At 42.1% G+C, this 13,411-nt stretch overlaps 1 protein-coding gene across 6 annotated transcripts in view; it reads right to left on the reverse strand.

Moving 5' to 3' along the window:
* Nucleotides 1-13,411, reverse strand: part of TFDP2 (transcription factor Dp-2) — a 631,051-nt gene that overhangs the window by 120,241 nt on the left and 497,399 nt on the right. For all 6 annotated transcript variants that reach the window (XM_086943706.1, XM_086943705.1, XM_086943703.1 and 3 more), the window contains one exon: nt 1,812-1,963. In XM_086943706.1, coding sequence (XP_086799832.1) covers nt 1,812-1,963 — 152 coding nt within the window. The remainder of the gene's footprint in view (nt 1-1,811; nt 1,964-13,411) is intronic.

Raw genomic sequence — 13,411 nt, forward strand, 5'->3', positions numbered from 1 at the left:
TTACATTTCGTTTTAATATTATATATCACACCACTAAGTTGTGATACATCATCTGATAAACAATATACACTAGTGTATGTTGGATAGGTGCTGACCCATTTGCTACTCTCTGTTATAGTGTAGTCGATGAAACTGCACTTTATAAGATAATTTTACATCACAAAAATGTGTTTTTAACAAATTCCTAATCCACCAATCACTGCTTCGAATTAGATTTTCATGTTTAGGGTTTCGTTTTGAATGAATCTGTTTCTTCAGGCAGATCTCAAACTACAAGATGCTTTCTTTGAAAAGCCCGTGCTCCCATAACAAGCAGAGTCCTTCTGTACATCTAATACTGCAGTGTTGGTGTCAGCCGTCAGATCAACTGATCTGCCACAAAGTACTCTACAATTAGGTACACTGTTACTTTCATATTTATATCTAAATTATCAGAATAATTTAGTGATATACTTATGGGCCTTCATAATTCAGATAATGGAATATGGTATACGGATTCCTAAAAAGTGCTTTGAATAACCAATTGGATAGGGAAGGGAGGGAAACAGGCAGAGAGAGTAGTAGTATAACAAGTAGGTGTTCCATTTTTTCAGAAGTGGATGAGGTCGTGTGAATTTCGCAGACTGGCAGGAGGAGTGCGCCAGAGGATTGGGGCTAGAAGAGAGAAGCTTTGACTGCCCACTATTTGCCAGAAATGTCTCGTCATTGCCTGAGGAACTGCAAGGCTCTGGAGGCCTGTACTTGGTGATCGCATTACAGAGATGGGAAAGGTTGTTGTCATCAAGACCTTTGTGGTTTCTGTAAAGAGATTTGAATTTAAGAGAAGGAGGGTGGCAGGTTTGACAAGGCAAACATAATGTGCATTGTCAAACCTATATAGAATGACAATTATAATAAAAGATGCTTTAAAAAGAAAAGGTACAAAAGGCAAGAGAATTCGGAGGAGGAAGCATTTGTTTCACCCTTCAATTAGCGGATTTTTCTGTATTTTGAAGGGCAAATTTGTCAGCAAACCATGCATCTCGATTTCAGATAGTTAATGTTGAATGGAATTCACAGCCAAGAGAATCTGGCTAGAAGAATGGAAGGTCGGCCACTGATGAGTGCCGAGAAAGATTTCAGTCTCTGCCCGCAAATGGCAAAATTATTTTGCAGTCATTCATCTTTGAAATGTTTTTATGCACATGGTGATTGATGAAGAAGGCAAATAGAAGTTGAACGATCATCACATATGTTTCGCAGCCCAAGACACGGAAGCAGTCTTTGAAGGCAGGCATTGCCATCATTAGCTTATTTACGGCAAAAGACAGAGGGAAAACACACGCCTTTCCATTTCTCCTACTTCAGTCAACGTTGTGCAAAAGACTTATGGCCCCAATTTCAGAACAATAAATTACCAAAAATAATCTGCAAAAGCCTTTGTCACACTTGGTTACCATGTAGCATAGCATCTCACTTATCGAAGGACCCCCATTTTCAATGAATATACAATGCTTAAATGCCCACTTACTGCTTCTGACTAGTTGCAAAGGATCACTATATATTGTGTGAATGTAAGGCGTTCACTTGCAAAGACTGGGCATTGTACATAAGTCCATCTTTATGACAGGTTAAAGTGATAATTCACACTCCCATTGTATTTTATATAAAGATTAAAAACAGCAGCCTGTTAAAAACCAAAAGCCGTAAGACAGGTTCAAGGCGTTACGCCTCCGCCACTATCTTGTGCTCTTTGAAACAGCATTAATATTATAAGTGTATATGTTCATAAGCGTTGACTAAGGGTGCCATTTTGAGCACCTCATACTCACTTATCACTGGAGATGCTGCAGTCTATCACAGTCCGCTTGCTGGTATTCACTATTATGAACGGCAGCTGGATTGTCGAATTTAACGCGGGTGTACCTTGGGACTGCTGTTCGTTTCGTTGGTTCCTTTGCACAAGATTTTTAAAAGCTATTTGCTGTAAATGATAAGACAAAAAGGTAATCAGCAGAAATATTAAATACTTGTTCATTATTCAGGCACTTTGATTTCGGTTTCATGAGGTTATATAGCCTTCCATGCTGTAGACCTTGTTATGGTAAGAATTTTGAGGTTATATCACCCAGAATTACCCGAATTGGGAATGGGGTACAGTACAGAAGTGTTGTGGTTTACAGCACTATTGTCTGTTTTAACCCTTGAAATGAGGAATAACCGAATAAATTGGTGTTCACAAACCTATTTCTGCAGTTTTTTAATCATATAGGGCACTTTGCTATGCAGATGTATTGCAACTGTTTTCATTTTCAGTGTGTCCAGAAATGTCTCGGAGTTGCAGGCTTTCTTCCCAACTTGTAAGCTGCATTTGGGCTGAACCCCATGTGTCTGCTTGCTAAGAGATTTCCACTGCACGTGCTGTGAAGTTCTATTTATGTTGTGTGATCATTTCCCGATCCATATAACTCAAAATTAAATAAAATACGGACTATAATGCTCACATGTTAACAAGTATTAATTTTACTTCAAAACTCTCAAGAGTCATGTCAATTGACTGAACTTCATTCAAAGCACACTTGTTCTTTTAATCATTAAAACAATTGGCTTATTGGTGACTTATTTAAGAATAGACCAAAGGATAGATCTGTGATATATAATTTATTGTTCACCTTTTCAGAAAAAGATGTTTAGCTTTATTGGTAAATATGTTTTTAGATCTGGCTGACGGTGAAGCTGCCATCAGACCATATGTGATCGAAAAGCGTTTTAAGAAGCAGTATTGAAGAAGGGGTTTAGGTTCTGCCTACATGCTGATCATCCACTCAACAAGCTTCTCATTGAGGAGGTGGTGTGTGGTCTGCCACTGGAAAACAGAGTTTTGTATTACAAGTTTTGCCCTGTGAGAAGCCTTTGATCAAAACAGTAGGTCTGAGCAGGTTATGGTGGAAACCTAATGAAAACGCTATAGGCTTAATTGGGTCACTGGGAAAAGTTATATCAGATGCAATACCTCTGGTCTGTTTATTATGGAAAGTTATAATAAAAGGCAGTAAGTCTAGCTTATTTTTTGTGAGAAATATATCTCAATTGCAGGAGACCTTTATGGGTGGATTGCTATTAAACTGTGCTTAAACTTGAAGACATACATTTTGTTACATGGGCGTTTACAGAGTATCAAGGGAGGCAAAGGCTTGAGTGTTGGCTACACATCTTGCAAACACTGGGGCAGAAGACTGGTACAGTCAGAATCCTTGTTATCTTAGGTGTGATGTGTATATTGTTTTGCCAACAATAATATTGTACATATTTGTAGTTTTATGACTGTATTCCCGAAGGTTGTGCTATGGGAAACCATTTGGTCAAAACAGTAGGTCTGAAATGTTTTGGTGACAAGCCAATGACAGAGACTTTCGGCCTGAATGATTCATTAGTAAAGGTTATGTCAAACGCAATAGGTCTGATCGGTTTATTAAGAAGGATTATTTAAAAAGTCAATAGGCCTGAATCATTTGTTGTTAAAAAAAATGTGATAAAACCAGTAGGTATTGGAGGGTGAATTGTTATTAAACGGTGTTGAAGGGAGTAGATGGGTATTTTCGTTACATGTACTCTCACAGATCACCCTATCAGGCAAAAACTTTGGTGTTAACCTATTTCAAGAGGTTTGGATATTGCATCCCAAATTGAATTTTGCCCGTATATGTCATTTTATGACTGATGGGTGCCTTCACTTCAGCTCAATAGAGTTGTCCAGAGTTGGTTACGGCAGTCAAGACAATAATAAAGGCTACAGGCCGGAAGGGGTCATTGGAAATATTAAGTCAGATGCCATATGTTAGGTTATAGGGTATTTGTAAAGCGTACGGCTACTCCTGAGAGTGTCCCGGCACTGACTTGACCCCATAGACAGAACAGTGTACACATCGGCGGGTGCTTCATCTAATGTTGAAAAAGCCAAGTTTTTAGCTTTTGTCCTAAAATGAAGGAGAACTTGCACCTGTCTCAGGGAGGGCAGCAGGCTATTCCATAGCTTTGAGGCCGCAACCTGGAAAGAGTGTCCGCCCATACGCGCACGAGCGAACTGAGGCACGATCGACAACCTCTGAGTCGAGGACCGCAAGGTTCTGGATGGTGCATAGGGCTGAATTCTGTTCCTGATATATGGGGCCCCTATGTTGTGAAAGGCCTTAAAGGCCAATACCAGGGCCTTAAAATTAACCCTCTTTCGCACCGGGAGCCAGTGCAGGAACATCAAATGAGGCGTTATGTGTGTCCTCGGGTCAACTATAAGAACGGCCCTTGCTGCCGCATTTTGTACCACCTGCATGCGGCCGCGTAGGTAATCAGGGAGACCTAGGTACAGAACATTAACGTAGTCCAACCTTGACATTATCAGGGCTTGGACCATAGTTTTCCTATGCGAAACTGGAAGTAGGGGGAGGAAGTTCCTCATCGTTTTCAGTAGCCCAAAACATATGCCTGCCACTGCTTGGACCTGGGACTTTATGGACATGTCCGCATCCCATTTCACCCCAAGGTTTTTTACGGTGGTGACTGCGCTGGCCGGGGGCGGCATCTCCTGTGGCCACCATTGGGGCCATTCCTCGCCAGGACTATGGCCGAAGAAAATGATTTCACTTTTTTCAGTTGCATAGCAGTTGCTTTTGCCTAAATCAGGCGAACACCTTTGTCAGACAATTGTTTGTTTCACTCAGAGCATCATCCTTCTCGCAGGTAAACAACTGTGTGTCATCGGCATAGGATATAACTTTAGCTCCGTATTCCTCTGCCAATAGTGCAAGGGGAGCCATATAAAAGTTAAACAGAGTTGGGCTCAAAACAGAGCCCTGTGGCACTCCCACCCTCATCGGGGGATAGAGGAAGAAAAAGGGGGGCACCATACTGTTTGCTGGCGGCTTTCCAAAAAGGAGGAAAACCACCTAAGGACCCAATGCCAAATCTGTTTATTATGAAATGTTACAACAAAGGCTATAGGCTTGGCTTTTTTGCTGGGAAAAGCACGTGGCAAGAGGTTGTTAAGGGTGGATTATTATTGCATCGTGGTTAGCCTGAGGATGTATTTTATTACATTGAACTCCAAAGATTACAGTGGTTGGCAAGGCAATTGGTGTTGGTTACTGACTCTGGCAAACCAGGAGATTTTTGTCATTGTGATAAACCTTAAAGAGCCCTCTTATAAGAAGGACTATATTGGTTTTTCAAGTGTTATTATGACTGAATGCATGTGTTGCCATGTAGAAATCCTATGTTCAAGTGAAGTAGGCCTGCATTGGTTATGCTGACATGCCAATGATAAGGTTAAAGGCCCAATTGGTTCACTGGGAAAAGCTGTAGGTCTGCTCTGCTTATTATAACAATTCATGACAAAGGCAGTAGGCCACACATATATTGTGTGAAACAGTTAAAGCAAGTAGGCCTTTAAGAGTTTTGGTAAACCCATGGGGAAAAGTTCCCTATTCCCACTACAGATACGGATTTACTCCCTTTATTGGTTAGTGACCCTCATACAGTATCCATGGTGGGAACATTAGTAGTTACTACATATACACAATTTGCAGGTTGGTGGGATTCTAAGGCAGCTATCCACGCAATGGAATTCCTACAGAAAACATGCTGAGTAGTTTTATACATAGGTAATATTATGCTAGTACTGGTGTAATATGTGTGAACAAACATGTTTACAAAGGCAAATTAACATTTTTACATTCAAAACACCGGTTTATACTTGCATCGTCAGCTATATGCACAACTAAAGGGAAAGTGGCCAATGTTTAGCAATCTCTTTTCTAAACTCTACTACTACAGCTGTGGTAGACTGCTGCTGAATGGGTGTTACAAACACCATATGCCTAGAAATTGCAAAACATGTTTGAGTACTTAGCAATCTCAGTGCTGTAGAGAATTGTCTGCTAGAAGTAGCAGCTTTTCTGAAAACAGTCCCATCACTAAATTGGCATTGAAATGCTCATATGTTCTCAAAACAATAACCGCACCAGTGGTATCTCTTACTGACTGTAAACCAGATTATGACTAAGTAGTTATGGCAGATAGGCGTGAATGGGTTCATTCAGGCTATAAACAAGCTAAGCCTGAAACTACGCATTCATGCAAGTTGAAGAGCTTCTACAAACACAAGCAATGTGCCTGGGAAGAATTGTAAGTAATTTGTAGGCTTTCAAATGATAGCATTTTTTTAAATATTAAAATGCGTACTCAACAGAGAGTGAAAGCAAACCCGATGGTTCATCAGTTTTCAGTAAGTATTGGCAGTTGTTGTACACTTTGTACAATTTGAGAAATTGTATGCTAACTTTCTTTTGTCATTAGAGATTTTTTTTAACCAAAAATATTGTATTTCTTTATAAAACCGTAACATGATTTAAGTCAATAATGTCAAATACAGTTCACTGATATCAAATCTCATTTAAAGAATTTCAAGAATTCAGTAACTTTTTAAATTTGTAATGATACACCATGGAATCCTCTTGTTGGGGTTTTCAACACTACAAATGGACCACATTACGTAAAAAGAAAGGTTAAAATGTCATGCCTACATAGGGAACCCTGTTATCAATTCTTTATCAACAGAAGTCAATGACGATGTCTGTTAGGTGATCACAAGATTCATGCCTTGCAATCAGAATCACTCAGAAGACAATGGAAGGGTCTGCGGACGGCGGTGAGATAGGCCACTCTATAAATATATTAAAGAACTGGTAACAATACATCCAGCACACAGCCGCACTGTCAAGCCAGACATAAAAACAATATGCAGGCACGAGATAAAGGTCTAGAATTTGCAGGGTGGTGGAAGAAAGAGAGTGAATGTGTAATCAGGACTAGGCAGCTTTGGTATTCAAGGGCCACAACATCCAGCAGACTGTTAACAAAGCTTTGGGCCCCATCATTAATTATTTAATAATAATCATTATTTTTATTCAATTTCATCTTTTTGTGTGTTTTTCACAACTGAAGTACTGCACTTGTGGAAAAACCCTCCCTGAACTAGCCTAGATCCATAAATTACTGCAGAATTCATCATCCGTTTCATGCCTCCCTGGTGTTACGGGCCAGCTGAAAACTACAAAAATTATCAATATAAGTTGGCAAGTTGGACCAGGCAGGCTTTAAGCCTCAGCAGGCCAAGCACCATAATATACGGCGGGCGCATAATGCAATAGCTGCCATCCAGGGAAGGGGAGTTTCGGCTGACCTTTTGCTGGCGGACATGGATAGTGCGTTTGATTCCCTCAGTTGGGTACACTTATTTGCGCTTCTTGACCGACTTAATATAGTCCCGCGATTCTTGGCGTACCTTAACTTGCTATATAAGGACCTCACGGTGTTGGTGCGGGTGGCGGGATCCATATTCTCCACATTCTCCATAGGCAGAGGCACCCGTCAGGGGTGTCCTCTGTTGCCCTATCTCTTTGCTCTAGCAATGGAGCCTTTGGCGGCGTGGGTGAGATTCGACGCGCAGGTGGCTGGATTTGAGTGGGACCATGGGCTCTCAGACCGCATTGCCCTGTATGCAGACAATGTCCTTTTTTCCCTGAATGACATAAATAGGACTGGGCCTAGGCTTCTCCCCATCATGCAAATCTTTGGTGAATCATCGGGATTATAGATCAATCAGAGTAAATTCACGCTGCGGGTGCTGAGGGGGACCGCAGAGCTGGAGTCCAGGGCCACGGCAGTACGGGCGGTGTCAGAGGGGGTGAAATATCTGGGAGTTTTCCTTTCAGCTCTGGCGAGAGTATTGTGGGACAGGAATACAGTACCAATTTGGACGTGAATAAGAGAGGAAATGAAAACTTGGTCATATATTCCCCTCTCTCGGTTTGGCAGAGCGGCAATTTTTAAAATGGTGTAATTGCTGCGCCTGCTTTATCAGCTACAGAATCATCCATACCCGGTGCCCCCTTTGTGGTTTTGCCAGGTAAATGCTGCGCTGGGACATTTCCTGTGGGCAGGGGGGGCCGCCAGGGTGGCGCCGTGGACCTGCTTTCAATCAACTTATTGTGGGGGCTAGCCACGTCAGATATCCAATCTTACTACATGGCCTCACGTCTCCTGGTGCTCAATGAATGGTGGTATGGTGACCGTGGAGTCCACCCTACATACTATTCTTTACCGTTTCGTAAGTCTTTGCCATCGGCCACTCAGGTGTTTTGGGTGTGTAAACAGTCCCTCCGTAAGATGGAATGGTGGAACAAGCTAACTAGAGAGACCCCCACTGTGGCACAATGGCCAGTTGCCGTAGCTGGAGGCACTAGCTGGATTTCAAGGGTGGGAACACATAGGGATTTCTACATTAGGGGCAGTAATGCGAGGCTCGGTGCTCAAATCCTTTCAAGATCTTCAGCAAGAATACCAAATGCCACAAACTCAGTTCTATATATACCTACAATTTCGGCATGCCATTTATCAAAATATTTCTGGAATTGAGGCGCTTCCTGAATTCAGTCCAATTGAGGCTATGGTCTTCATGAGAGATCTACAAGATCATAGAATATCACAGATCTCCCAATCTTTGGAGACCCATAGTTCCACTACACTGGACACACTCAGAGATGCTTGGGTTGGGGATGTGGGTCAATAGGAAGGAGATGACAGGATGGATGCACTGGACTCACCTAGAGGAGCAGCAATATCTATGAGGCTGCGCCTTATTCAATTCAAATACCTCCACCAGGTTTTTTACACTAGGCTCAGGCTGTGGAGGGCGCCTGGTGGCTTCCCCGCTGTGCCTGCGCTGTGAGCGAGAGGAGGGGTCCCTAATTCATACTGTTTGGCACTGTATAGCACTCACAAAATTCTGGAGAGGGGTGTTGGCTTGTATGACAGAGGTGTTGGGGTGGGAGCTCCCCATCTCACCGAAACGGACAATTCTGCATATTATGGAGGGTATAGGAGGTAATATGTACAAGAGGCATCTACTACTGTTGGGGCTGACATTGGCCAAAAGAGATATAGCAATGCTGTGGAAGGCGACAGCCCCTCCCTCTCTCTCGGCTTGGAAAAATGGGTTGGATTTTAGAATGGGTTTGGAGGTCCCGATATTTAAGGCTAGGGGCAGCCCGCAAAAGCACCCCAAAATCTGGAAATGGTGGACAGATTATCAAGGTTTGGAATTGGACCCGGTGCCCCCAGTGGACACATTGATATCTACTTTGAAATGTGGGCCCCTAGGATAAGGGTCTGGATATGTGGTAAAGGACTCGATTTGTTGGGATGGGAGATGAGGTGACAGCCGATACGCAGCTGTGTGTTAGTGCAATGGGGGGGAGGGCGTTGTGGTGTTTCTGTCGTATTACAAATTTCGACGAAAATAATGTAAAATCAACTGTCAAAGACAATGATTTGCAATATGTGCTGTAGTAGATGTTTCCTGGATCAAGGAGCTTTGCACTGTCTATGACCTCCGACATAATAACATTTGTTTAAAAAAAAAAAAAAGAAGTTGGCAAGCTCCAGAGAAAGCAATTGCGTTTCAAAAAACATAGGTAACAGTTAAAGAGCTGCATTTCATTTACATGGACACATTGAAATCTGTCACACACACACTACAGATGCTGTCAATGATTACTATTAATGGCACCTACCTTTAAACATTAAAGGGAAATATGAGTTGTAGCAAAGAAAAACTTAAGAGATGGGACACCAAGGAGGGGGCCGGTGGTTGCGATAAGAAGGGGTGGGTGGGGAATCACAACACTGTGAAAGTGAAAGTCCTATCTTACGTTGTTCCATCATAAAAAGACTGTATATAATGTGGCTTTCATAACAATAGCACCACTTGGCTCCAAACACCAGTCTAAAATATGTTTTACTAGATCAGTTTTGTACCCCTTCCCGAACTGCAACTGGGTGACGTTACCACAGATCTCCAGCAGAGTTTGAACTAAGTACTTTTAGCTATCAGTCTCCACATAATTTCACACAAAGCAAAATGCCTGATAAAAAAATCATTCTTTTTTGGTAGAGCAAAGGGTGTGAGTGGGAATGATAGAAGGGAAACTTAGAAAATCAAAAAGTTAAGAATTAAAAGGCAAAAAAAGAGTAATTTCGTAACAAAGTTCTTTCTTTATTCAATGAGGCACCCCACCAACATTCTAAGAGGGTCTTGTGTTATTCTGAAAAGACTGCTGGCAGCTGCACCGATGGGGTGATCTGTGCAGTTGCCTTTCAGCTTCCAGGTTCATCTGAATAAAGAACACAAAGTCTGGATTGTGTGTCTCAAGATACATACGTCTCTTTAGAGATTTGAAAAAGAAAAGCATTTGTCAAGTCGCTCGCCTACAGGCGCTGGCTGTCAAACTGGGAAAGCGGTTCTACAGCTGCCCCAACAACAGTGCAGCGTACAGTGTAGCTGCTACTTTCTCAAAGGGCACTCACTTCCTGTGCACCGCAGGGCCGTCCCGCTGCCCAGTTTCAAGCAGGACCCACGCATTGTGTTGTAACAAACTTTCTGGAGCTGTTTTGCATTTCCCTTTGTATTTGTGAAATTTGCTTGGAAGTGTTACTTGGGCATTGTTTGCACAACAAAGCAGGCCTCGCAAGACTACTTTGTAATATGGTGGTCTTCTCGCAAGCGTTTTTGTATCAATACCCACTTTCCAAACAATTGGAGGTGTTCAATCAGATGCCTTTCAACCCACTTAAAGATTCCTACAGAAAAAATGGTTCAGTTGTCTTATTTGACTAACGCCACACCACACAAGAGCGTTGTTCATAGAATTTTTGAAAATACGAGTCCAAGCTTAAAAAAGTTAATCAATGAACCCCGCCACCTTTATGAACATGGGGAAAAATGTCTTCTTGGAAAGAGGAGTTGGGTAGTCTTTACCTCAGTGCAGATGCACCAACAACATGCACATGTGCAAAAATCACATGCAGTTGACACCAGGCAATAACCTTACAACACATACCATTCACATGGAAAGAAAACTTCTTTAAACAGTACTTTCTTACTGATATTTGATTCCTAGGGCCTATGCAGGGATTAAAGAAAAATAGAATACCTGTCCGTCACACACGCTTGGTATTTAGACTGTGTGTATGTACATTGACACTTTAAACTATGCCATTTTCCAACCAGAAAAATATATGTACATACCTACTTAATACTTATAATCTTGCAAACTAGTTCTGAAAACCTGGTTCTAATTTTCTGATTACAATCTTGTTCGAACATCACTAATCACCTGTAATAGGAAACTGATATAGAAACTCTACTGTAATAACTTATTACAGTAGAGTTGTGACTTGACAATAAATGCTGCCAACAAACAGTGTGAATGACAAGTCACAGAGAGCAAACTGCTGTTTAAACAAGCACTGAGCATGACAATAGGTCTAGTTTTACTGTGTTAAATCATGCAAACACAGGCATGCACAAATGAGCACAATCTATTTGTGCAGTGTTACTGTGCAATCTGCTGCACCACAAACTTGGTGAAACAAGCATTGACATAGCCAATAGGTCTCGCCTTTGGGACCTGCTGCATAACTAAATACTTATAAGGTCCCAAAGGCGAGACCTATTGGCTATGCCAATGCTTGTTTTACTTGTGGTCTGAGATCTGTATATTGTGTCTGCAAGTGACGGAATTTGCACATTATGATTGCATGTCCTGCGATCAGCGTGTGCACACATGAAAGTTACTTTATATTATGTTTACATGTGGTCTTGGTTTCTCTTATGTGTCTAAATATGTAGGCTTGTGTCTCACTTACACACTTAGGGATCTGTATATTATATTTTGTGCATGTGTGAAGCTTTCTGTGTGTGTGCCTATAGTGGAGGTTTCCTTATACCAAATTTGTGTTTACTTGTGGTCTCAAGACATCTCTGTACATTGTGTCTACACCTGGAGAAATCTATAGATTAACAATGCATGCAGAGAGATATGTAAGTGGGCATGTGGGAGTTTCCATGTGTAATATTTACATGTGGCCTGATGGATCTGTACACTGGGTGTGCAAATGAAGATCACAGCAGATACATGTGGATTTTGCGCATATGTGGAGGGATGTGTATATTGCATGTATACATACAGTGAGGTGTAGACTTTGTTTAAATCTAAAGGAAGCCGTATTTTATGTTTATATGCCCATAGGTCTGAATATCGTGTTTGCATCTGGACGCTTATGTGTGCTTCATTTTAACGTTGACGATAACAGTTTTGAATGCATGTAGTTGGCTCTGAGAATTGTTTACACATGACTGAATCTGAATATCAGTTACAAGCAGAGAGATCCACGTCATTACACGTTGGGGGTACTTGTGTTCTCATTACACGCTGGGATTAGTGCATTTTGCTTGCATGAGCCCACAGGATGATCTGTTTCATGCTGACGTGGGACAGAGAGGTGACCTGACACTCAGCATCGGTATTTGCAAACTGTAACAGTGCTGTTACATGGTAGCTACTGGTTTTATGTCAGCTGTCATTCCTCATGGATGTCAGTCAGTGCTGTGATTCTAGAGTCTCAGAGACCGAGCCTGGATATCCAAACGTTGGTAAAAGTGGGAAAACACTGTACTTGTGTGGGGTAAATGCAAAAATGTAAGCGTCGTTATGGACGTTTTCCAATAGTATTGAATTTACCATAAAATATACATGTTAAAAGCGAACATGAGTCTTGCTTGGAATGCTGAGGGGGCGGGAGGACGCAGTAGGAAACTAACCAAGTCGCACATGCAGTTAGAGTGAACAATATCTAAGACGTAGTGCGGCGCGAGTGTCCAGTACAGGCAGCTAAGCATTCGTATAGAGGAGGTGTACTGCTGTCTAAGTGCACAGAATGCTAAAGTGTACAGGCTGCTCAAGTATACATACATGCGGAAAGTGCAGGTGAGTTAGGGGCACAGACAAATTGCGTGTACAGCGATTTTACTGCATAGGCTGCTAAAGTGCCTGTGCAGCTAACAGCTCAAATCAGCGGCGAAAGTGAAAGTACCGGGTTTGGAGCAAAAGTGCACCAGGGCCAGCGAGACAGCCATCTGTTTCCAATTAACGTGCCCCCGAGACGCAGGCGCAATAATTGCTGCTGCTCACTCCCGAGCACCCTAGGCCAGGGCCAGGGAAGAGAGAAGGCGGGACATGCACCCGCCTTGGGCCAATTGCGTGCTGCATGCAAAGTTCAATAGCGTGAGATAAAACAAAAAGCACAAGCACAAGCTTGTGTTTCGAGTTTAAAGCCCTTACTAAAAGCCTCGCAGAGCAGCGCATGCACACCGGCTCAGGCGAGACCTAAAAAAGAGTATAGGCAATAGAGGTAGGTTGCATACAGACAATATATGAATAGCCTTTGCACATTTGTGCAAGCCTGTGGTAAAGCAAGATTAGTTGACTTTGTATTTTTTCTTTTTCTCAGTGAGGCACCAAACTACAAAAGCTGC

Source organism: Lissotriton vulgaris, chromosome 11 (genome assembly GCF_964263255.1).
Source record: "Lissotriton vulgaris chromosome 11, aLisVul1.2, whole genome shotgun sequence".
Classification (NCBI taxonomy): Eukaryota; Metazoa; Chordata; class Amphibia; order Caudata; family Salamandridae; genus Lissotriton; species Lissotriton vulgaris.